Raw genomic sequence first — 25,267 nt, 5'->3', positions numbered from 1 at the left:
CAGGTCATGCTGCTTATTTTCTGATCTCTGCCCTGCTAACTTATCGTCCAATCCCATCTTGGGCTAAAACATTAATTTATCCGAGGACTTCATCCAAATCGGTCCATCTGCATAGACCAGGGCTTCAAATAAGCACTGATTTGCAGTGTGTTTTCTTTGAATGTATTCCTATTTACTGGTTTAGCACTTGTATTTGGTCCTTAACAAATGGTCCTTCAACTGCTGTAAGCAACTTATTGAGTGACCCTGCTTTTGATTAGAAATACTTTGAGGGTTTCTGTGTTCGTGATGGACGGGGAAACGTGTCTGCTAATTCTGCTGTATTGCACTCTCCCAAGGGCTTAGTACAGTGTTCTGCACATACTAAGCATTCAATAAATACCGTTGATTGATTGTGTTTAGGACCAATTTATTGAGTGCATTTGGAAGAGTACAATACAACAAAGTTGGCAAATTCCCCACCCACAATGAGCTTACAGTCTAAATATTATGACATTTATTGAGTGTTTCGTATGAGCCACAACCCTGTGCTAAAGTACTGGTATGGACACAGATAATCATATCGAACACTGTCCTTGGCCCATCTGGAGATCATGTTCTAAAAGGTGGGGAGAGCGATCCTAACCCAATTATAGAGATGCAGAAACTGAGATCCTAAACTCTTTCCACTATACCAAGCTTCTTCAAGGAAAGGACAATGGCAAGGGGCAAAACCTAGTCCCGGATCATGCTAGATGGCACCAATTTTCCCCGGGGAATCGGAAAAAATAAACCCTACTTTTCACAAATGCGCTGGTCGTAGGCAATCACAGTCATCGTGCGACAGAAACACTGAAAACTGGCTCTTTTAAAGTTTCCTTTCGATCCTTGTTTCTGATCATTTTCTAACTTGCATAGTAAGGAGACCCCCTACCCTTTCAGGGCTGTGAGCAATCAAAGCAGCTATCCAAATAAACATTCTGATTTAAAATATGTTTTGTGCTACCTAACACCTATCCCATTTCTACTCTACACAGTCTGATCGAGTGATTCCTGCAATGTCACAGATTTCCCCCACTCCCTTTCTAAATGGAAACTAAAGGTTTGCTATTCATGGCATTATCTTTAGAGAAGCAGCATGGCTCAGTGGAAAGAGCACGGGCTTGGGAGCCAGAGGTCATGGGTTCTAATCCTGGCTCCGCCACATGTCTGCTGTGTGACCATGGAAAGTCACTTAACTTCTCTGAGTCTCAGTTACCTCCTCTGTAAAATGGGGATTAAGACTGTGAGCCCCACATGGGACAACCTTATCACCTTGTACCCCCCCAGAGCTTATAACAGTGCTTTGCACATAGTAATTAACAAATGCCATCATTATTATTATTAAACCTAAAATAATAATCAGAGCTAACACATTCATTATAAAACTGCATAACATATGCTGTCAGTTTTCTATCATCTAACAGAAGTGAAAAATTGGTGGTGAAAGATTTAAGTTGAAATAGAGTATTCATTACATATCAAATAGCAGGCACTGTATAATCAGTAGAAACTCAAGTTTTTCAAATATATTTAATAAATTATTCAAATATAATGTTTGTACATCATATGGACCTAGGTCGATCTTTTCTATACCTGATTCTTAAATTAAAATAATTATCATAAAATAATTTAAATATTTCTGAAGAGATCATCATTTGCTCTGTATTAGCTATTCATCCATTCATTCACTCGTTTATTAAATGACTACTAGGTATGCTTTTCCACAGCACAGGATTGCTTTGGAAATAACACACACGAATGAAGCTTAATTCATGGTGATGTAATTGGCCGGGAAAATGCCCGTTTGGCCACGTAATCTTCCTTCCCACCAATCAAAATGTGACTCTGTTTTTGAGATAACTGTGATCTTGTCTCCGGCTTCGAAACTCAAGTCACCAGGATGCTGTCCCTCAAAAGAGTAGAGAGCTGTCGCTTCTTTGGGTTGGCTTGAACTTCCTAAAATAAAAAGAAGATTAGTTGCATCTTTAATTTAATCACTCCATAGCATTTATTAAGTACCCATGCTGTGCAAGAGCACTGTACTAAGCACTTGGAAGCGTGTAATGGAGTTGTTAAGCTCCCTGGGATCTAGAAGTTTGCAGACTATTGAAAGAGAGAAAAACAGGTACTTTTTGTAACATGTACACCTACTAGCAATGAGAACGGAGGTCCTCAGCTTCCAATTAATTAATGGATGCTGGGGGGGGGGGACTTGAAAAGATTTTTCCTTCCAGAGTCCTGCTTGGTTTACTCGATTGTCACTTGTTTCTCATCCTAATCTGTGCAAAGAATACTTTTCCGTGTACACCATGCTACACGCTGTGATGGAGTTTCCCCGTCACAGATGACCGGGGGGGCCATAAGCAGGACTGAAGTTTTGGCAGTCTCGATGCATATTCAATCAATCAACTGCATTTATTGAGTGCTTATTACGTGCGGGACACTGTACTAAGTGCTTGGGAGAGTACAACACAATAATATAACAGATACATTGCCTGCCCACAAAGAGCTTACAGTCTAGAGGGGGGAGATGGACATTGATATAAATAAATTACGGATATGGACGTAAGTGCTGTGGGGCTGGGGGCGGTGGTGAATAAAGGGAGCAAGTCCGGGCGACGCAAAAGGGAGTGGGAAAAGAGGAAGTGAGGCCTTATTCCCTCCCTAAAGTCGGGATGGCAAGCAGAGGGTTGGTTTGACTTTAGGGAAAGAATATACATTCAGACTGCCAAAATGTCAGTCACGCTTACATGTTCTTAGAGGGACGTCAGGTCTCCGAGCATACTGACGGTAAACTTAATATGAGTTCAACATTTGAATTACGAGCGAGACCTTTCTCTTTAAATAGACCTTTTATTAACTCCAACACCCCACACGGCGTGACCTCAGAAGTTCTGAATTTGCCCCTTCCCCGGAGATGGATGTTGCACTCCGTCAACTTGGGTTCGGCAAGGCAAATTTAAACTAAACTCAGCAGTGGAGTTAATCCGGGGGAAAAGGCATAGAAGAGGGAAAGTGAGAAAAAGCAGCAGCCACCTCTTTGCTGTCATACATCAAACTTTCTAGACATTAGGCTTTAAATAAAAATAATCAACGGTATTTACCGAGCACTAACTGTTTGTAGAGCACTGTATGAAGCACTTGATGATGATGATGATGATCATCCTTTTAGACTGTGAGCCCACTGTTGGGTAGGGACTGTCTCTATATGTTGCCAATTTGTACTTCCCAAGTGCTTAGTACAGTGCTCTGCACATAGTAAGCGCTCAATAAATACGATTGATGATGATGATGATGGCATTTATTAAGCGCTTCCTATGTGCAAAGCACTGTTCTAAGTGCTGGGGAGGTTACAAAGTGATCAGGTTGTCCCACGGGGGGCTCACAGTCTTAATCCCCATTTTACAGATGAGGTCACTGAAGCACAGAGAAGTTAAGTGACTTGCCCAAAGTCACACAGCTGACAGTTGGTGGAGCCAGGATTTGAACCCCTGACCTCTGACTCCAAAGCCCGGGCTCTTTCCACTGAGCCACGCTGTTGGGTGAGCTCAATACATCAGAGTTGATCGATAGGATCCCTGCCCTCAAGGAGCTAACAATGATAACGATGGTATTTATTAAGTGCTTACTATGTGTCAAGCACTGTTCTAAGCACTGGGGTAGACACAAAGTAATCAGGTTGCACAGTCCCTGTCCCACAGGGGGCTCACAGTCTTAATCTCCACTTTACAGGTGAGGTCACTGAGGCCCAGAGAAGTGAGGTGACTTGCCCAAGGTCACTCAGCCGACAAGAGGCAGAGCCAGGATTGGAACCCGCATCCTTCCGACTCCCATGCCCGTAGCCTATCCATAAGGCTGGGCCACACTGTGCCTTGATCCCATCTCTCTGAGCACCAACTCCTTGCTCACATCCTCAGAGAAGCAGTGTGGCTCAGTGGAAAGGGCACGGGCTTTGGAGTCAGAGGTCATGGGTTCAAATCCTGACTCCACCAATTGTCAGCTGTGTGACTTTGGGCAAGTCATTTCACTTTTCTGTGCCTCAGTTACCTCATTTGTAAAATGGGTATGAAGACTGTGAGCCCCCTGTGGGACAACCTGATCACCTTGTAACCTCCCCAGCACTTAGAACAGTGCTTTGCACATAGTAAGCACTTAATAAATGCCATTATTATTATTATTATCCTCCCTCTGGCCTGCGACTCCCTTCCCTCTTTGATAACCAAAAGAACACCACTCTCCCCACCTTCAAAGCTCTACTAAAATATCTCCTCTGAGAAGCCTCCCTCAACTAACCTCTCCTTTTCCCACCTTATCTCCCTTCCCTTGTGTGTTCATTCATTCATTCAATCGTATTTATTGAGCACTCACTGTGTGCAGAGCACTGTACTAAGCGCTTGGGAAGTACAAGTTGGCAACATATAGAGACGGTCCCTACCCCACAATGGGCTCACATTCTAGAAGGGGGAGACAGACAACAAAGCAAGTGGACAGGTGTCAAGTCATCAGAATAAACACAAATAAGGCTAGATGCACATCTTTAACAAAATAAATAGAATAGTAAATATGTACAAATAAAATAGAGTAATAAATCTGTACAAACATATATACAGGTGCTGTGGGGAGGGGAAGGAGGTAGGGCAGGGGGAATGGGGAGGGGGAGAGGAAAAAGGGGGCTCAGTCTGGGCAGGCCTCCTGGAGGAGGTGAGCTCTCAGTAGGGCTTTGAAGGGAGGAAGAGAGCTAGCTTGGTGGATGTGTGGAGGGAGGGCATTCCAGGCCAGGGGGAGGACGTGGGCTGGGGGTCGATCACGGGACAGTCTTACGCACTTACGTCTAAAGCCATAAGGATTTTGCTGTGCATCCCATCACCAGCCTCACAAAGCATATGCCCACAACGCTATACCATGCCACTTCCCCTATCTGTTGTATATTTTAATGTCTGTCTTCCCCACTTCATCGTAGCATCATGGCCCGGCTTAATGGATAGAGCACAAGCCTGCGAGTCAGAAGGATGTGTGCTCCTATCCCAGCTCCGGCCCTTGTCCGCTGGGTGACCTTGGACAAGTCACTTCACTTCTCGGTGCCTCAGTTACCTCATCTGTAAAATGGGGATTGAGAATGTGAGCCCCCGAGGGACAGGGAATGTGTCCAACCTGATTACTTTGGGTTTACCCCAGTGCTTAGAACAGTGCTTGACACATCATCATCAATCGTATTTATTGAGTGCTTACTATGTGCAGAGCACTGTACTAAGTGTATTATGTGTATTATGACACATTATGTGTCATTATGTGTATTATGACACATAATAGGCGCTTAATACCATAATTATAATTATTATTATTACCTTCAAATCACACAGGCAGTGCTGTCATGAGATTGGGAAGATGGCAGAGTTGGGGGGAAGATGAAGATAAATGGAATTTTTAAGTACTTACTACGTGCCAGGCACTGTAGCAAGCATTAGGAAAGATACAAGCTAATCAGGTTGAACAGAGTCCCTGTCCCACATGGGGCTCCCAGGCTTACAGGCTCCCATTTTACAGATGAGGTAACTGAGGCACAGAGAAGTAAAGTGACCTGCCCAGGGTTACAAAGAAGACAAGTGGTGGAGCTGGGATTGGACCCAGGTCCTTCTAACTCCCAAACCCTTGCTCTATCCTCTGTGCCACGCTGCTGTGAGCCCATTGTTGGGTAGGGACCGTCTCTATATGTTGCCAATTTGTACTTCCTAAGCACTTAGTACAGTGCTCTGCACACAGTAAGTGCTGAATGAATTGAATGAATGAAGAAAGCTAAAAATAGCAATAAAAAAAGAAAAAAAGAAAAGACAATAATAGGCTTACCCATCTCTCGTCTCCCACATTCACTTTAGGAACTCTACTTGTCAAATTTTTATAAAAAAAACATGAGGGGTAATAAAACCTAGGTAATAAACCCTGTTCCCCAATAACTATGGAATCCAAAAAACTGATTTCGCAAAGATTTGTATCTCCACAGATTCAGGATTTTATTGCATGGAAAGCTGTTGATTTATTTTATACACTTAAGTACTTTAAACCTGGGGAGGGGGTTGGTTTTGCTCCTCAAAGTGTTTAGTCACAGAGTTATCTTTAAAAATCCTTGTAATACTTTCATCGACTTTAATGATCTTACACATTGCCTTCACATCTGATCAGCTTGCATTTTTGCAGTCTGATAACTAGACCTTATCCATTTCCCAACTGCTTTTGGTCCTTTGTTTATTTTCAGTTTTCACATCTCATCATCAGGACTGTGACAACTCCGGCCAATAGCATTTAGGATTGCATATCCTCTGTGTCTCTCCTTTCAGGACTGGATTATTTTGAGGGCTGCGAAAGTCTCTCTGTGAGGCTTATGACTTGGGTTTGGAGGGAGAAATAAAAGGGGCTACCTTTGTAGACATGAAAATAAAAAGAAAACTGAGAAGCCACAAAAGGAGGTTAAACTTGCGAACACCTAAAATGTCAGCAGGTCGTTGACATTTCAACACCCTCAGGATTTCTCCTGTTTCCACTCCAGCATCCTTTGGTGAAGTCAGTATTTGCCCGAGTGTGAGCCAACCATATTTTTGAGGTCACTGGTGTCAAGGACACGGGAAAATCCTTATTTTGTTTCCACTGATTAGAAGGCTTTCCCAAAGGATCTCCACCCCACACAACTGCTTTCACAACCCCTTCAAAATGTGGTAGGTTTGTGTTGTTCTCTAAGCCACTGCATATATAAATATAGATTGGAAAGTAAACAATGCACTGAGAAGAGAAATTAGTTTGTGTGCCTCTGTATGTTATTCTAGGCAAAAAGTACGCTGCATCAGCACAGTAGGAAAAAGTTATAGTGTAAGATCTCAATATATTAATCATACTACCTGCATGAGATGATCACAAATATATTTCAGCTATGTAACTTTTATGAAATACAATTGGAAAAGCCCTAATGCCTGTATTAAGCGCAGAAGGTAATGGGTTTAGAATACCCCTCCTCACAGTATGACAATGAATGCCACCTGAATGCTTCTTGAAAGTTTTAATCCATTCTAAAATGCAAGACTTTTTCCTCTCCCCCTCCCCATCCCCCCGCCCTACCTCTTTCCCCTCCCCAGAGCACCTGCATATATGTTTGTACAGATTTATTACTCTATTTATTTTACTTGTACATATGTACTATTCTATTTATTTTGTTAATGATGTGCATTTAGCTTTAATTCTGTTTGTTCTGACAACTTGACACCTGTCCACACGTTTGTTTTGTTGTCTGTCTCCCCCTTCTAGACTGTGAGCCCGTTGTTGGGGAGGGACCGTCTCTATATGTTGCCAACTTGTACTTCCCAAGCGCTTATACAGTGCTCTGCACACAGTAAGCGCTCAATAAATACGACTGAATGAATGAATAAGAATCAGAGTTACGATCAAGATGAAATTAAATTATAACCTATAAATGTTATAGCTCACACAAGATGGTGCTACAGTGCTTTGGATAGACTGTACTATCTAGATATTTAATTCTTAATCAATTCAAGTGCGTAATAATAATGATGGCATTTGTTACATTGATTTGCACGGAAAAGTCTGCTAATCTTACTGCTTTATCTATAATACATACTCCTAAAATGACTAAGCTCATGGAGTGATAAGATATTCAATGTAAGAATATTTTAACTTAAAACTATTAGCTTATTTGAAAGGAAGAAAAAGAAAACTTTACAGTCAGGCCGATGTCATGGGAACTTTTAAATTTGAAAATAATTCACTAATTTCAATAGCTTACAAACAGGTCTTCTTAGAGTTAAGGGAAAGTCTGTGGCATGGCTATAATAATGGAATCTGACAGTGTACATATAGTCTCTTCATTTTTGTGTGTGTGCAAAACAGCTGGTAAACATCTTCAAATTATAATCAATATCCATTCCAACTCCAAATCATATTTCTGGTCCAAGGATTACAAAAGTTACATATAAACCATGAGCACAAAATACTTTCTGCCTCTCTCACTACTTCAACAAATATGAAAAAAATTGTTACATGGATGTGTACACCCAGGAGACCAGGAAGTGTACAACAGACTGTTCCTGAGATGATAAAAAATTCCCTCCGCTGTTTAAAACTCGATTACCTTGAAATCCTTCTCAACTCCGCCAATCACACTGTTAATAGAAACCCGTGTGCATACATCATAAAATTTAATATCGAGGGAACTGTGTGATTTCTTTTGAATGAATAAAATATTAATGAAAAATGAGATGTTTCTGGCCAGAATGACTCATCTTAAGCTCCTAGATATTCATGCGGATTTTCTTTTTCTATTCTAAAAAGGAACAAAGACTTTTCAGGTGCAGGATGAATGGCCAATAGATATAGATCTATACTTTCAGAAAGAGCACTTCTATGCTACTGCTAAATTCCCCTAGGCATAAAGTGCACTTTGCAACAATTCATATGCCACAAAATACCTGAGATTTCAATAGGAATGGGTTATGTAGTAAATACATAAGGAAATGCTGAACAGTAATAATAATAATAATAATTATGGTACTCGTTAAGCACTTACTATGTGCCACGCAATGTTCTAAGCGTAGATACAAGTTAGGTTGGCCACAGTTCCTGTCCCACATGGGGCTCACATTCTTAATCAATAATAATAATAATAACAATAATGGCATTTATTAAGGGCTATGTGCAAAACACTGTTCTAAGCGCTGGGGAGGTTACAAGGTGATCAGGTTGTCCATGGGGGGCTCACAGTCTTAATCCCCATTTTACAGATGAGGTAACTGAGGCCCAGAGAAGTGAAGTGACTCGCCCAAAGTCACACAGCTGACAATTGGCGGAGCCGGGCTTTGAACCTATGACCTCTGACTCCAAAGCCCGTGCTCTTTCCACTGAGCCACGCTCCTTATTTTACAGATGAGGTCACTGAGGCCCAGAGAAATGAAGTGACCGGCCCAAGGCCACACAGCAGACATGTGGCAGAGCCAGGATTAGAACTCATGACCTTCTCCCCCCCAGGCCCGTGGTCTATCCATTAAGCCATGCTGCCTCTCCTCTGTAATAAGAGATTACAGCATTGGAAAGTGGTAGGATTTTGCAGGGGATTTTCACCGGGCCCAATAAATTTATCATCCAATTTAGCAGTGAGGCGTAGTTGGAAGGGTAGGGGGCTGGGAGAAGGCCATTTGCCTTCTGAATAATCTTCCACAAGTCACTTCTCTGAGGATCAATTTCCTCATCTATAAAATGGGGATTAAATATCTATTCTCCCCCCCTCTTTAGCTGTGAGCCCCATGTGGGAACAGTGACTGTGTCTGATTTGATTGTATTGTGTCAATTGTACCGTGAAACAGCATGGACTAATTGTTAGATCACAGGCCTAGAAGTCTGTGAGCTATACAGGTGGTCAATGCAACTCTGTTGCATTGTACTCTCCCAAGAGCTTAATAATTATAATTTTAGTATCTGTTAAGCGCTTACTATGTGCCAAGCACTGTTCTAAGCACTGGGTGCACTGCTCTGTATGCAGCCCTCCGCACATCCGCCAAGCTAGCTCTCTTCCTCCCTTCAAAGCCCTACTGAGAGCTCACCTCCTCCAGGAGGCCTTCCCACACTGAGCCCCCTCCTTCCTCTCTCCCTGCCTTACCTCCTTCCCCTCCTCACAGCACCTGTATATATGTTTGTACAGATCTATTACTCTATTTTCCTTGTACATATTTACTATTCTATTTATTTTATTTTGTTAATATGCTTTGCTTTGTTGTCTGTCTCCCCCTTCTAGACTGTGAGCCCGCTGTTGGGTAGGGACCATCTCTATATGTTGCCAACTTCCCAAGCACTTAGTACAGTGCTCTGCACACAGTAAGTGCTCAATAAATAAGAAGCAGCGTGGCTGAGAAGCAGCATGGCTCGGTGGAAAGAGCCCGGGCTTTGGAGTCAGAGGTCATGGGTTCAAATCCCGGCTCCGCCACTTGTCAGCTGTGTGACTTTGGGCAAGTCACTTCACTTCTCTGGGCCTCAGCTACCTCATCTGGAAAATGGGGATTAGGCTGTGAGCCCCACCTGGGACAACCTGATCACCTTGTAAACTCCCCAGCGCTTAGAACAGTGCTTTGCACATAGTAAGCACTTAATAAATGCCATTATTATAATAAATACGATTGAATGAATGAATTAATAAAAATCACTGACTGATTGTCTCCCCCAGTTAAACTGTAGGGTCCTGGAGAGCATCTTAATCTTGTTATTTTCCTCAGCAACAGCATGGCTCAGTGGAAAGAGACCGGGCTTGGGCGTCAGAGGTAATGGGTTCTAATCCCGGCTCCGCTGCTTGTCAGCTGTGTGGCTTTGGGCAAGTCACTTAACTTCTCTGTGCCTCAGTTCCCTTGTCTGTAAAATGGGGATGAAGACAGTGAGCCCTATGTGGGACAATCTACTCCAGTACTGAGAACAGTGCTTGGCACATAGAGCTTAACAAATACCAACATTATTATTATTATTTATTGAGTGTTTACTGTGTGCTGAGCACTGTTGGGAGAGTACAATACAGCAGAGTTAGTAGACACATTCCCTGCCCTCAATGAGCTTAAGTCTAGTACAGTTGTTTTTCAAGATGAATAAAATAGCTAAAGTAAATAAGAGCTATGTTTTGAATCATTGTAAATCCATGTTTAAAGTCTTTAGGAAATGAAGTAACCTTCCTACTACTATTTGAAAATGAAGACATACATTCTAACACTTTTAGGACTACGACTGATTTATTGAATACCGCCTTTCAAAAAAATAAATCTCAGCTACAACCCGCTCTAGCCTCCTGCATAGAGCATCGTTATCTTCTGCAAATGCAAGAAGATTTGCCAGGATTCTTACATTCCTGAAGCAGGGTATGAATTATGTGGTGACGAATGTGAAATCCACAAAAGGATTAACACTCAAATCCAAAAGTGAAACACCTCAGTTTTAAGCTTGCCCTTCATTTAGATGTTGTCAGATAGAAATCCAGGAGAGCGTGCAAAGCAACAGTAGTAGACTTAGACTTTTAGACTGTGAGCCCTCTGTTGGGTAGGGACTGTCTCTATATGTTGCCAACTTGTACTTCCCAGGCGCTTAGTACAGTGCTCTGCACACAGTAAGTGCTTAATAAATACGATTGATTGATTGATTGATAGTAGTTTGCTGGTTTTATAATGTCTTCCTAAACATTTTGGAGGCTGAAATTCAGGGGGTGTTGAAAGATATGTTCTACTTTATTTTCTCCCACCTGACTGCAGGATTCAAGTGATCCTTTCAACAATTTGCCAACTTAACTTTTGTATTCAAGGTGAATTAGAACAAAGCTTATTTTTCTTCTAAATTCATTCATTCAATCGTATTTATTGAGCACTTACTGTGTGCAGAGCACTGTACTGTGCACTTGAGAAGTACAAGTCGGCAATATATAGAGACGGTCCCTACCCAAAACCGGGCTCACAGTCTAGAAGGGGGAGATGACAACACAACAAAACATATGGACAGGTGTCAAGTCATCAGAATAAATAGAAATAAAGCTAGATGCACATCATTAACAAAATGAATAGAATAGCAAATATGTACAAGTAAAATAGAGTAATAAATCTGCACAAATATATACAGGTGCTGTGGGGAGGGGAAGAAGGTAGGCCCGGGTGGGGATGGGGAGGAGGAGAGGAAAAAGGGGGCCTGGGAAGGCCTCCTGGAGGAGGTGAGCTCTCAGTAGGGCTTTGAAGGGAGGAAGAGAGGTAGCTTGGCAGATGTGTGGAGGGAGGGCATTCCAGGCCAGGGGAAGCACGTGGGCCGGGGGTTGACAGCGGGACTGGCGAGAACGAGGTAATCATGGCCATACTGATAGACTGTGAGCCCACTGTTGGGTAGGGACTGTCTCTATATGTTGCCAACTTGTACTTCCCAAGCGCTTAGTACAGTGCTCTGCACACAGCAAGCGCTCAATAAATACAATTGATGATAAATACGATTGATGATACTGAACAGAATCAGAATTAGTTACAGAAAACACTTTTAGAGTGGCAGGGTGGCCCCTGTGAGGGATTAGCAAGGCTGGATCTGTGGTTTATCACAGTTTTTATTTTCACATACCCAGAATGCAATTTACTTAGTAGGTCATACCTAATTCAACACAGAGAGATATCAAACTTTAAGTCGTCAGAGGGGAATTGTCATCGTCTGTTGTGCAAACTAGCCTCTACTTAACTGGTAACAATGTAAAACTGCACAGTGAATATTCTCTCTCAGTATTTGGAATTTTTCCACTACAGCACAGGATGAGTTGGAAAGTACCTTTTCTCTAATGCTTTACCCTTAGTTTTCAACATTTCAAATTACATAGTTTCAATAAAATAAGTTTCCATTTTAGGCATTTTAATTTTCCATTTTAGCACTTAGAACAGTGCTTGGCACATAGTAAGCGCTTAGCAAATACCATCATCATCATCATTATTATTATTATTATTATTGAAACACGATCAATGCCTAATCAGGATATGTTCAGTTAGTTTGGAATATGAAATGGTACAAACAATCCAAAACTCTCTTTAGATAGAAACTGAAATGTTAACTAGACATAAGATTAAAATTTCACCAGCCACAAAAGTTATCCTCAACCTTTATTTTCTTTATGGCATTTGTTAAGCACTTACTCTATGTGACGGGCATTGTATTAAATGCTGGGGGGAGATGCAAATTCATCAGGTTGGACGCAGTCCATGTCCCACGAAGGGCCCACAGTCCTAATCCCTGTTTTACAGATGGGGCAACTGAGGCATAGGTAAATTGAGTGATTTGCCCAGGGTCACACAGCAGACAAGTGGCGGAGCTGGGATTAGAACCCAGGTCCTTCTGATTTCCAGGCCCTTGCTCTATCCATTAGGCGATGCTGCTTCCAAGTCTATCAAACCTCCTCCTACTTAAGACGAAAGCCCCTTGTGGGAGAGGAATTGTATTCAACCCAGTACCAAATACAGTGCTCGACACTCAGAGAGCACTTAACAAATGTCATAAGTACAGCAGATTCAACAGATGAGATCGCTGACCTCAAGGAGCTCACAATTTCATAGGGGAAGTTGGTCACTAAAGATAGGGGGAAATGAGAGTCCATAAAATGAGTATATAAGGGAAGCAACTTGGCCTAATATCCAAAACAAAAGTCCTCATCTTTCTACCCAAACCCTGTCCTCCCCATCTGTATAGACAAGACCCACTGTCTGCCCTGTCTCACAAGCCTGTAATCCTGGCCTTTATTCATTTTTTATTTATATTCATGTCTGTCTCCTTTTCTAGATGGTAAGATAATTGTGCATAGGAGAAGTGTCTGTTCATTGTTATACTGTACCTTCCAAAGCACTTAGTGCAATGCTCTGCACACAGTAAGCACTCAATACGTTTGAACGAATGAATTTATCTCGAGACATCTCTCTCACTCACATACATTTTTAATGGTATTTATTACGCATTTACTAAGTGCCAAGGACTGTTCTAAGTGCTTGGGTATATACAAAGTTATCCCAGTTCCATCACTTGTCTGCTGTGTGGCCTTAAGAAAGTCACTTCCCTTTTCAATGCCTCAGTTACCTCACCTGCAAATGCAGATTGAGACTGTGAGCCCCACATGGGACAGGGGTTGTGTCCAACCCGGTGCTTAGTACAGTGCCTGGCACATAGTAAGTGCTTAAATACCACAATTATTGGACACATTCCCTGTTCCCCATGGCTTTCACAGAGTAGACAACACTGCTCCTCTATTTACTTCTATTATACATGCCTGATACGATGCTTTACACACAGTATACCACATTTAGTGCTATTGCCTAAAACTATTATTATTGCTAGTCTATGAGCTCTATGTCTCTATCTGTTGCCCAATTGTACTTTCCAAGTGCTTAGTACAGTGCTCTGCACACAGTAAGCGCTCAATAAATACAACTGAATGAAGGCCCTACTGAGAGCTCACCTTCTCCAGGAGGCCTTCCCAGACTGAGCCCCTTGCTTCCTCTCCCCCTCTCCATCCCCCCATCTTACCTCCTTCCCTTCCCCATAGCACCTGTATATATGTATATATGTTTGTACATATTTATTACTCTATTTATTTATTTATTTTACTTGTACATATCTATTCTATTTATTTTATTTTGTTAGTATGTTTGGTTTTGTTCTCTGTCTCCCCCTTTTAGACTGTGAGCCCACTGTTGGGTACGGACTGTCTCTATATGCTGCCAACTTGTACTTCCCAAGTGCTTAGTACAGTGCTCTGCACACAGTAAGCTCTCAATAAATACAACTGAATGAAGGCCCTACTGAGAGCTCACCTCCTCCAGGAGGCCTTCCCAGACTGAGCCCCTTCCTTCCTCTCCCCCTCTCCATCCCCCCATCTTACCTCCTTCCCTTCCCCACAGCACCTGTATATATGCATATGTTTGTACACATTTATTACTCTATTTATTTTACTTGTACATATCTATTCTATTTATTTTATTTTGTTAATACGTTTGGTTTTGTTCTCTGTTTCCCCCTTTTAGACTGTGAGCCCACTGTTGGGTAGGGACTGTCTCTATATGTTGCCAACTTGTACTTCCCAAGCGCTTAGTTCAGTGCTCTGCACACAGTAAGTGCTCAATAAATACGATTGATTGACTGAATGAATTGGCTCTAGGCTGTAAGGTCATTGTGGGCAGGTAACGTGCTTGCTAATTCTGCTAAAGTGTACTCTTCCAACTGCTTAGTACCCCTCTCAGGGTCATACCTGGAGATTTTCCAGTTATCTACCAGTCTTGATATGGGACGGAGAGTGAAGCAGAGGCCTGTCCATTCCATTCCTAGCTTGGGCAGTGACTAGCGAGCGGGAAGCAATCTGCTACAAGTCAAAACTTCCCTATGCTAGGCAGCAGCAACACGTGAGAGAGTCAAGGGTGGAGACTCGAGTTTACCGCGCGGAAGGAGGCAATGGTCAACCATTTCCAGATTTTTACCAACCAATCTCTATGGATCTACTACCAGAACAATCTGCAGATGGAGGTGGGGCGTTCTGGAAGAGATGTGTCCATGGCGTTGCTATGGGCCGGAGACAACTCGACGGCATAAGACAGGACAACTGCTTCCTACAGTACTCTGTACACAACAAGCACTCAAAAAATACCATTGACTGGTTAGTGATGAGAGTGACGATACAGGTTATACGATAGCAAATACATTCTGATTCTATGAGAATTATAAAAAAGACGACACATCAGAGATGGAGAGCTCACCAGGTAATTTCAGATCTTTCCTATGATTCCCTCTAGCCTCTGGACGTATTTTGATTTCCCGGGATGAGTTAAAGGAGCTTTCGTGAGAGACGCAAATACGCATTTCACGAGAATTTTAAGGTTTATAGTGTTAGAACAAAAATTCATTTTAAATATGCTCACCTTAGTTATTTAAAACCTGAAAATCTGTAGTTTCATGTAATTTAAAAAAAAATAATTTCAAGCCAAAGTTAGCTTTCTATAAGATCCCGGAGTGAATCACACAACAAGCTCAATAAAAATTCCTGACATGTTTAAATTATAATATTGAAAAGCAATGAAATTATGAATACAGAGGACACTAGGTGAATATTTTCTAGACAAAAATAATGAGAAGAGAGTAGGCTTCCATAAAGTACCAAAAAATTATGTACTTTCTGGGGGCATTATAATATCTACGAAATTTTTCATTACCACACTGAATTTATACCATCTATCCTATGTTATTCTCTGAAAAGGTCTTATTAAAAAAAAATCAGTATGCGCACAGCAAATGTCACTGAACCAACTTGTTCTTGTAGGTGAATAAGTGTGCTATAAAATGTTCAATTATAATAAATATCTTTGTTTTCCATTTTTTCCTTGGTGAATTGCTTCTGTTGGACTATGACAGAGGTCCAATCTTTTAGACTGTGAGCCCACTGTTGGGTAGGGACTGTCTCTATATGTTGCCAACTTGTACTTCCCAAGCGCTTAGTACAGTGCTCTGCACACAGTAAGCGATCAATAAATACGATTGATGATGATGATGATGATTAGAAGCCATGACCTTCCTACTCTCAGCCCTGTGCTCAATCCACTATGACATGCTGCTTCCCCAGACACATTCCCTGCCCAGAACCAAGCAATATTTTCTTTAAACCACAAACGCATTTTCCCCCAAAGTTTGTCAGATAAGATAAAGTCAGACCTTAATTTAATTATACTATTATGGTTAAATAGATTAATTTTATTTGTACACATTTATTTTATTTTGTTAATATGTTTCGTTTTGTTCTCTGTCTCCCCCTTCTAGACTGTGAGCCTACTGTTGGGTAGGGACCGTCTCTATATGTTGCCAACTTGTACTTCCCAAGCGCTTAGTACAGTGCTCTGCACACAGTAAGCGCTCAACAAATACGACTGACTGAATGAATGAATATGAATTATTTTTTAATGGATGGATTTTTATACTTACTCGTATCACAATCAAGGGGAAGTTCGGGATAAAGCTTGTGGGCATTTCGGTTATCTGCAGGACAAATAAACAATACAAAACAAATCAGCTCCTCTGTGACGGCCTCAGCCTAGAAAATAAAATTTCAAATAACACCTGTCCTTTCATTGCTAAGGAAGATACTTTCCCATTACAGAGGTGTAACCAACACCCACTATATGCCATGCCCGTTATGGGAGAATAATATGCCTGCTTATTTTGCAATGTAAATAATAATAATAATGGAATTTGTTTAAGTGCTTACTAGGTGCCAAGCACCATTCTAAGAGCTGGAGTAATAATAATAATAATAATAATAATAATAATAATAATAATAATAATAATAATAATAATATTTGTTAAGCACTTACTATGTGCAAAGCACTGTTCTAAGCGCTGAGGAGGTTACCAGGTGATCAGGTTGTCCCACGTGGGGCTCACAGTTTTAATCCCCATTTTCCAGATGAGGGAACTGAGGCACCGAGAAGTTACGTGACTTGCCCAAAGTCACACAGCTGACAGTTGGCGGAGCTGGGATTTGAACCCACGACCTCTGACTCCAAAGCCCAGGCTCTTTGCATTGAGCCATGCTGCTTCGGTTATCCCACGTGGGGCTCACAGTCTTAATCTCCATTTTACAGATGAGGTAACTGAGGCCCAGAGAAGTAAAGTGGCTTACCCAAGGTCACACAGCAGACAAGTGGTGGAGCTGGGATTAGAACCCACCTCCTTTGACTTCCAAGCCTGTGTTCTTGCCACTAATAATAATAATAATAATAATAATAATGGCATTTGTTAAGCGCTTACTATATGCTAAGCACTGTTCTAAGCGCTGGGGGCTTACAAGGTTATCATGTTGTCCCACGTAGGGCCCACAGTCTTAGTCTCCATTTTACAGATGAGGTAACTGAGGCATAGAGCAATGACTTACTCAAACTCTGCTAAGCCACGCTGCTTCTCTATAAGCATTTAGTACAGCACTCTGCACACAGTAAGCGCTTAATAAATACAATTGAACAAATGATATTACAGGAGATGAAACTGATTAGGCTACGTAATCAGCCACAACACCAAGACAGATAGTAGGCCAAAACAAACTATATTCAAACATTCGTGAAACACTGCGGCCCTATGTTTTTACTCTTTTACAAGGTGATCAGGCTGTCCCACGTGGGGCTCACAGTTTTAATCCCCATTTTACAGATGAGGGAACTGAGGCACCGAGAAGTGAAGTGACTTGCCCAAAGTCACACAGCTGACATTAAATGGGAGACAGATATTAAATGGGATGAATATCAAAGTGCTTAAGGGGTATAGACAAGGTTATAGGCGACAAAACGTGGGCAGATAGGAAGGGGAAATGAGAGGTCAGTCTGGGAAGGCTTCTTGGAGGAGAGTCCTAGCCTCTCTCATGCTTTTCACCCATCTCCCTCCTCTCACATGTCACGGCATCTCTCTCTCTCTCTGCCACTGGCCACCTGGAAATACCAGCTCACCCTATTTCAATTTTCTACTGTTGGTCAGTCAGTCAATCATATTTATTGAGCGCTTCCTGCATGCACAGCACTGTACTAAGCGCTTGGAAGAGTATACCAGGTACATTTCCTGCCCACAAAGAGCTTACAATCTAGAGCGGGACACAGACATTAATATATATAAATTACAGATGTGGACAAAAGTGCCATGGGACTGGAAGTGGGGGTGGTCTTATTTGGATTTTGGCTTTTCAGGTCCTAAGGCTCAGCTACTCTTGTCCTACCTGGGTTCATCAATCAGAGACCTTCCTCAATGAACTGTCATCAACATCAGTGGTATTTATTGAGCACCTACTGTGTGCTCTGCACTGAATCACTGAATAGTAATAATAATAATGATGGTATTTATTAAGCGCTTACTATGTGCAAAGCAGTGTTCTAAGCGCTGGGGAGGTTACAAGGTGATCAAGTTGTCCCACGGGGGGCTCACAGTCTTAATCCCCATTTTCCAGATGAGGTAACTGGGGCACAGAGAAGTGACTTGCCCAAAGTCACACAGCTGACAATTGGTGGAGCTGGGATTTGAACCCATGACCTCTGACTCCAAAGCCCGGGCTCTTTCCACTGAGCCACGCTGCTTCTCCGAATCACATCAATGGACATTTTGCTAATGGCTGGAAAGCGCGACAGCCAAGAGGCCGCACCACTTCCAAAATACTCAGCAGTTCCGATGATCTGCCTCAAAAATGACTTTGTTTTCTGAGCTATCCCTTCTAACCCCGGCTTCACCACTCGTCTGCTGTGTGACCTTGGGAAAGTCATTTCACTTCTCTGGATCTCAGTTCCCTCATCTGCAAAATGGGGCTGGAGACTGTGAGTCCCACGTGGGACAGCGACTGTGTCCAACCCGATTTGCTTGTATCCCACCCCAGCGCTCAGTACGGTGACTGGCACAGAATAAGCACTTAACAAATACCATTATTATCATTATATAATTATTGTGGAATGGCAACCAAAATGTTTACTTTGCGAACCGGACTTCAGCTGGAGAGATGCCGATGGTTTTTGTGACTGTGCCCTAGTCACCGGCTTCAGAGCTAGGTCTTTGGCCTGAAAAAAAAGAGAGAGACACTGACTATAAATCATGTTTTGGCTGTGGATGATGAAACACGTTTTACATAAAACAAACTCTTTTTCGGATATAGATTATCAATTGGAAGAGCTTCCCATGGCACTCTGAGCAGAGACCCTTCCCCACTAATTCGTCACTGCTACCTCTCATTCCATTTCAGTGTATAAGCACAGAGTATAGACATACCCTTCTAAATGGATCACAATTTTCTAAAATGGAAAAGCTGTAAAAAATGGAAGTTAAATGTCTGCCCTCCCTCCTACATAGACCGTGAGTCCTGTGTGAGACAGGGACTGTCTCTAGCTTCATTATCTTCTACCCACCCCAGGCCTCAGTACAATCCTTGGCACATACCAAGTCTATTAGTGTTAGTATTACTATTACTGTTGCAAATTCATTCATTCAATTCATTCATTCAATTGTATTTACTGAGCGCTTACTGTGTGCAGAGCACTGTACTAAGCACTTGGGAAGTACAAGTTGGCAACCTATAGAGACGGTCCCTACCCAACAGCGGGCTCACAGTCTAGAAGGGGGAGACAGACAACAAAATAAAAAGTATTAACAAAATAAAATAGAATAAATATGTACAAATAAAATAAATAAGTAGAGTAATAAATACATACAAACATATATACATATATACAGGTGCTGTCGGGAGGGGAAGGAGGTAATGCAGGGGGAATGGGGAGGGGAAAGTGGGGGAGAGGAAGGAGGGGGCTCAGTGTGGGAAGGCCTCCTGGAGGAGGTGAGCTTTCACTAGGGCTTCGAAGGGAGGAAGAGAGCTAGTTTGGCGGATGTGCGGAGGGAGGGAATTCCAGGCCAGAGGGATGACGTGGGCCGGGGGTCGACGGCGGGACAGGTGAGAATGAGGCACGGTGAGGAGATTAGCGGCAGAGGAGTGGAGGGTGCGGGCTGGGCTGGAGAAGGAGAGAAGGGAGGTGAGGTAGGAGGGGGTGAGGGGATGGACAGCCTTGAAGCCAAGCGTGAGGAGTTTTTGCCTGATGCGCAGGTTGATTGGTAGCCACTGGAGATTTCTGAGGAGGTGAGTAACATGCCCAGAGCGTTTCTGCACAAAGACGATCCGGGCAGCGGCGTGAAGTATGGATTGAAGTGGGGAGAGAAAGGAGGATGGGAGATCCGAGAGGAGGCTGATGCAGTAATCCAGTCGGGATAGGATGAGAGATTGAACGAGCAGGGTAGCGGTTTGGAAGGAGAGGAAAGGGCAGATCTTGGCAATGTTGCGGAGGTGAGACCTCCTGTTTACTGTTGCAAATAATAATGAAATAATTTTAATGCAACGGTGTTCTATGAAAAGATACTATAGATGACATTTTTATGAACATTATTAAAAGGTCATAATGACAACGATGATGGTGATGATGATACGTGATATTTGTCAAGCACTTGCTATGTGCCAAGCACTGAACTAAGCTTTGGGGTAGATTGGGCACAGATTTTGTCCTTCACAGGGCTTACAGTTTAAGAGGGAGAATGAACAGGCACTGAATTCAATCGCATTTATTGAGCACCTACTGTGTACAAAGCACTGTACTAAGCACTTGGGAGAGTACACTATAACTCCATTTTACAGAGGCAGCATAAACTAGTAGAAAAAGTACGAGGGTGGGAGTCAAAGGACCTGGCTTCCAATCCCAGCTCTACCAATGACTTGCTGTGTGACCTTGGGCAATTCACTTAACTTCTCAGTGCCTCAGGTCCTCAACTGCACAATGGGGATTAGATACCTGTTCTCTCTCCTACTTAGGCTGAGAGCCCCAGGTGGGACAGGGACTGTGTCTGAGCTAATTAACTTGTACCTATCCCAGCGTTTAGAACAGTGTTTGACAAACAGTAAGCACTTATTAAAAGAAGAAACTGAAGTACAGAGAAGGTAATTTGCCCAAAGTCACACAAGCAGGCAAATGGCAGGGCTGGAATTAGGATTCAACTAGGCCATGCTGCTTCTGATTACAGTAATTATGGCATTTGTTAAGCACTTACTATGTGCCGAGCACCATTCTAAGAACGGGGGTGGATACAAGCAAATTGGATTGGATATAGTCCTTGTCCCACATGGGGCTCACAGACTTAATCACCATTTTAAAGATGACAGAACTGAGTCTCAGAGAAATGAAGAGACTTGTCCAAGGTCACATGACAGACAAGTGGTATAGCCAGGATTAAAACCGAGGTCCTTCTGACCCCCAAACCTGGGATCCTGCCACTAGGCCATGTTGTTTCTATCACAAAATAAATACGATTGAATGAATGAATGAACAAAATATTAGAATATAGAATATTAGACTATCATACTCTATGATGATATTGTATTATCATAGAATATTAGAATTCCAGGAGTAGAGATGGGAGGCAGAAGGGTCTTGTTGGAAAGAACACCAGATTGGAAGACGGGTTGTGTGATTTTGGCAAGTCACTAAACCGCTCTCTGCCTCAGTTCCCTCATCTGTACATTGGGGATAAAATACCTGTTCTCCCCCACTCACACTGCTAGCCTTAGTGGGGCAATCTTATCTGATTACCTCACACCTGCCTCAGCGCTTAGCACAATGCTTACCATACATCATTATTAATATGATGAGGGGAAGCAGAAAATATTGCACTCAGGTACTCCCTAGAAAGCTGAATGGGAAAAAGAAAATTTACACAAACCTTCCTCTGCTCCCTGGCTGCTTTCCTTGCATTGATTCTCTGCCCTTCGTTATCATATTTTTCAGTAAAGGACTCAAGAATCTCATACAGATCCTCAGCTTGAGCAGGGCGAGGAATGTTGCCAAATAAAATGTCACTGGCACGAATATCTTGGCAGTAGAATCTAGCAAGAAAATCCACATCGATCACATGGGAGAATGAGAACATTTAAAGAACATTGTACCTTAAAGTTCAGGATAAGAGAGATACTTATCTTTCTTCACCTAAATGCCCCAAATTGCCCATTCTTTTCAAAGAACATACATTGCATAGAAAAAAAAAAAACATTTTAAATTATTTAGTTATGACATTCTTATTTAAATACTTCCATAACTCAACTGCTAGTTTTGCGCAGGGCACATTTAACTCTGAAAAAAACATTTTAGTTTAAAAAGAACGAGCAGTTTTAACTTGAACTTTGCAAGGGTTGTGTCAAAAATAATTTGCAGTAAATCCCTTACTAATTGGTGCTAGTGAGCATGTTACCTATAGCACCACGGAGAATTTCTTACATTTCTTCAGTCCTCAGGCTCGTTCTGGGCATAAAAGACCAATGTGTATTTTGAACATAAACATCCTGAGAAGGGCCAAAAGCTCCTTTTTGCTATTTTAACTCAGATCCAATTATGTTTCAGCCAAAAGCGTAATGAAAGAATTATGGAAGGAAGGTTATTTTCACCGAGACAGCTGAGATTATGCATCGGACATTTGTGTTGTTAAGAGACAGTCCAGTGGTGTAGAGCACAAATTGGGTACTGAATGGTAGAAAATTCAAGATAGATGTCAAAATACATTTTCCCTCAGTGCTCAGAAAACGTGAATTGTCGAAATTGTCCTTCCTCTCCCCCTCCCCTCCTACTTCCTTCCGCTCCCCACAGCACCTGTATATATGTTTATACAGATTTATTACTCTATGTATTTTACTTGTACATATTTACTATTCAATTTATTTTATTTTGTTAATATGTTTTGTTTCGTTGTCTGTCTTCCCCTTCTAGACTGTGAGTCCGTTGTTGGGGAGGGACCGTCTCTATATCTTGCCAAGTTGTACTTCCCAAGTGCTTAGTACAGTGCTCTGCACACAGTAAGCGTTCAATAAATACGATTCAATGAATGAAAGGAGCCTCATCAGAAACCAAGAGGGAATGCTGAACACATGACAACACCACTTTGATATTCTCTCCAACACATCTTCTACTATCATCGACATGTGAAGAATTGGCACTTGTTCTATTATTGGAGATATCCTTACAGCAATCATTGAGTGGTTACTGTGTGCAGAGAGTTGTAATAAGCACTTGGGTGAGTACGATACATCTTACTAGGTAGATGTGATCCTTGCCCACAAGGAGCTTACAGTCTAAGGGGGAGACTAACACTAAAACAGATTAGGGATAGGAGAAACAATAGAGTATATGAATACTTACATGAGTACTGTGGGGCTGAGGAGAGTATCAAAGTCCTTAAGGGGTATACTGCTTAGAGAAGCAGCGTAGCCCAGTGGAAAGAGCACGGGCTTTGGAGTCAGAGGTCATGGGTTCGAATTCTAGCTCTGCCAAATGTCAGCTGTGTGACTTTGGGCAAGTCACTTCACTGGGCCTCAGTTACCTCATCTGCAAAATGGGGATGAAGACCGTGAGCCCCACGTGGGACACCCTGATCACCTTGTAACATCCCCAGTGCTTAGAACAGTGCTTTGCACATAGTAAGCACTTAATAAATGCCATTATTAATAATAACATACAGCCATGTTCAGAGTCAATGCAGAGGGGAGGGTGGGTAGGGAAAAGCAGTGTGGCCTAGTGGATAGAGCCCAGGCCTGGGAGTCAGAAGGACCTGGGTTCTAATTCTGGCTCCGCCACTTGTCCGTTGCATGACTTTAGGTAAATCACTTCAATTCTCTCTGCCTCAGTTACCTCATCTGTAAAATGGGGATTAAGACTAAGAGCTCCATGAGGGGCACGGGCAGTATCCAACTCATTCATTCATTCAATCATATTTATTGAGCGCTTACTGTGTGCAGAGCACTGTACTAAGCGCTTGGGAAGTCCAAGTTGGCAACATATAGAGACGGTCCCTACCCAACAGCGGGCTCACAGTCTAGAAGGGGGGGACAGACAAGAAGACAAAACATATTAACAAAATAAAATAAATAGAATAAATATGTACAAATAAAATAGAGTAATAAATCTGTACAAACATATATACAGCTGCTGTGGGGAGGGGAAGGAGGCAAGGCCAGGGGAGAGGAAAGAGGGGCCTCAGTCTGGGAAGGCCTCCTAAGCCTGAACTTGATAAACTTGCATCTTGTAAGCTTGACTGAGGGAGCAATGCCTGTCCATAGTAAGCGCTTAGCAAATACCATGAAAAAAAACCACGGGGGGGAAATAAAGTGCTTAATCTGGGAAGGCCTCTTGAAGGCAATGTGAATTTAGGAGGTTTTAAAGGTGGGGAGCTTCTATCAGGGTCGCACCTGGAGAGTTTCCAGTAATCTAGCAGTCTTAACTACAGGAGGAAGAGTCAAGCAGAGGCCTGCCCATTCTATTCCTACCTCGGGCAGTGGCTAGCGAGTGGAAGGCAATCTGCTACGAGTCAAATCTCACCTGTGCTGGGCAGCAGCGGCATGGGAGAGAATCAAGAGGGGAGACTCAAGTTTACTGCACGGAAGGAGGCAAGGGTAAACCGCTTACGGATTTTGACCAAGAAAACTCTATGGATCCACTACCGGAACAATTGCTTATGGAGGTGGGGTGTTCTGGAAGAGATGTGTCCACGACGTCGCTATGGGTTGGAGATGACTTGATGGCATAAGAGAAGACAAAGGTGGGGACAGTGTTGGTTTTGACACCTGTCTACATGTTTTGTTGTCTGTCTCTCCCTTCTAGACTGTGAGCCCGTTGTGGGGTAGGGACCGTCTCTAGATGTTGCCGACTTGTATTTCCCCAGCACTTAGTACAGTGCTCTGCACACAGTAAGCTCTTAATAAATACAACTGAATGAATGGATGACTACTGAATATGAAGGGGGAGGGAGTTCCAAGCCCAAGGGAGAATGTGGGCAAAGGAACAGTAGTAGAAGAGTTAGGAAAAATGGTAAACACCTGCACTTCAAGCTTGGAGGGGGTAGACTGCTTAAACACTAACACAGGCTCTTCTCCAACTTAACTCTTGCTTGGTGTGTGACCTTGGGCAAGTCACAATTTCTGTGCTTCAGTTTCCTCATCAATAAAACAGACAGAAAATTCCTTCTTTCCCTCCCTCAGATTATGAAGCCTGTGTTGGATAGGAAACGTATCCGAAACGTATCCGATAGGATTATTTGACGGAAAATTACTCTCCTCCCCCTTCATAGCCTTACTGAAGGCCCATCTCCTCCAAGAGGCCTTCCCTAAGCCCTCCTTTCCTCTTCTCCCCCT

General features: G+C 42.5%; 1 protein-coding gene across 3 annotated transcripts in view; it reads right to left on the bottom strand.

Annotated features, from left to right (window-relative positions):
* Positions 1–1,537: 1,537 nt before the first annotated feature.
* The window catches only part of SH3YL1 (SH3 and SYLF domain containing 1), a 65,730-nt gene continuing 42,000 nt past the window's right edge, over positions 1,538–25,267 (bottom strand). For 2 of the 3 annotated variants that reach the window (XM_038772945.1, XM_038772948.1), the window contains 4 exons: positions 21,814–21,976; positions 19,034–19,118; positions 16,516–16,569; positions 1,538–1,977 (listed from right to left, as the gene is read on the bottom strand). In XM_038772945.1, coding sequence (XP_038628873.1) covers positions 1,787–1,977; positions 16,516–16,569; positions 19,034–19,118; positions 21,814–21,976 — 493 coding nt within the window. In that variant the 3' untranslated portion in view covers positions 1,538–1,786. The remainder of the gene's footprint in view (positions 1,978–16,515; positions 16,570–19,033; positions 19,119–21,813; positions 21,977–25,267) is intronic. The other variant, XM_038772947.1, reaches the window with a different exon arrangement.

Source organism: Tachyglossus aculeatus, chromosome X1 (genome assembly GCF_015852505.1).
Source record: "Tachyglossus aculeatus isolate mTacAcu1 chromosome X1, mTacAcu1.pri, whole genome shotgun sequence".
NCBI lineage: Eukaryota > Metazoa > Chordata > Mammalia > Monotremata > Tachyglossidae > Tachyglossus > Tachyglossus aculeatus.
This window is presented reverse-complemented; position numbering and strand designations above follow the sequence as displayed.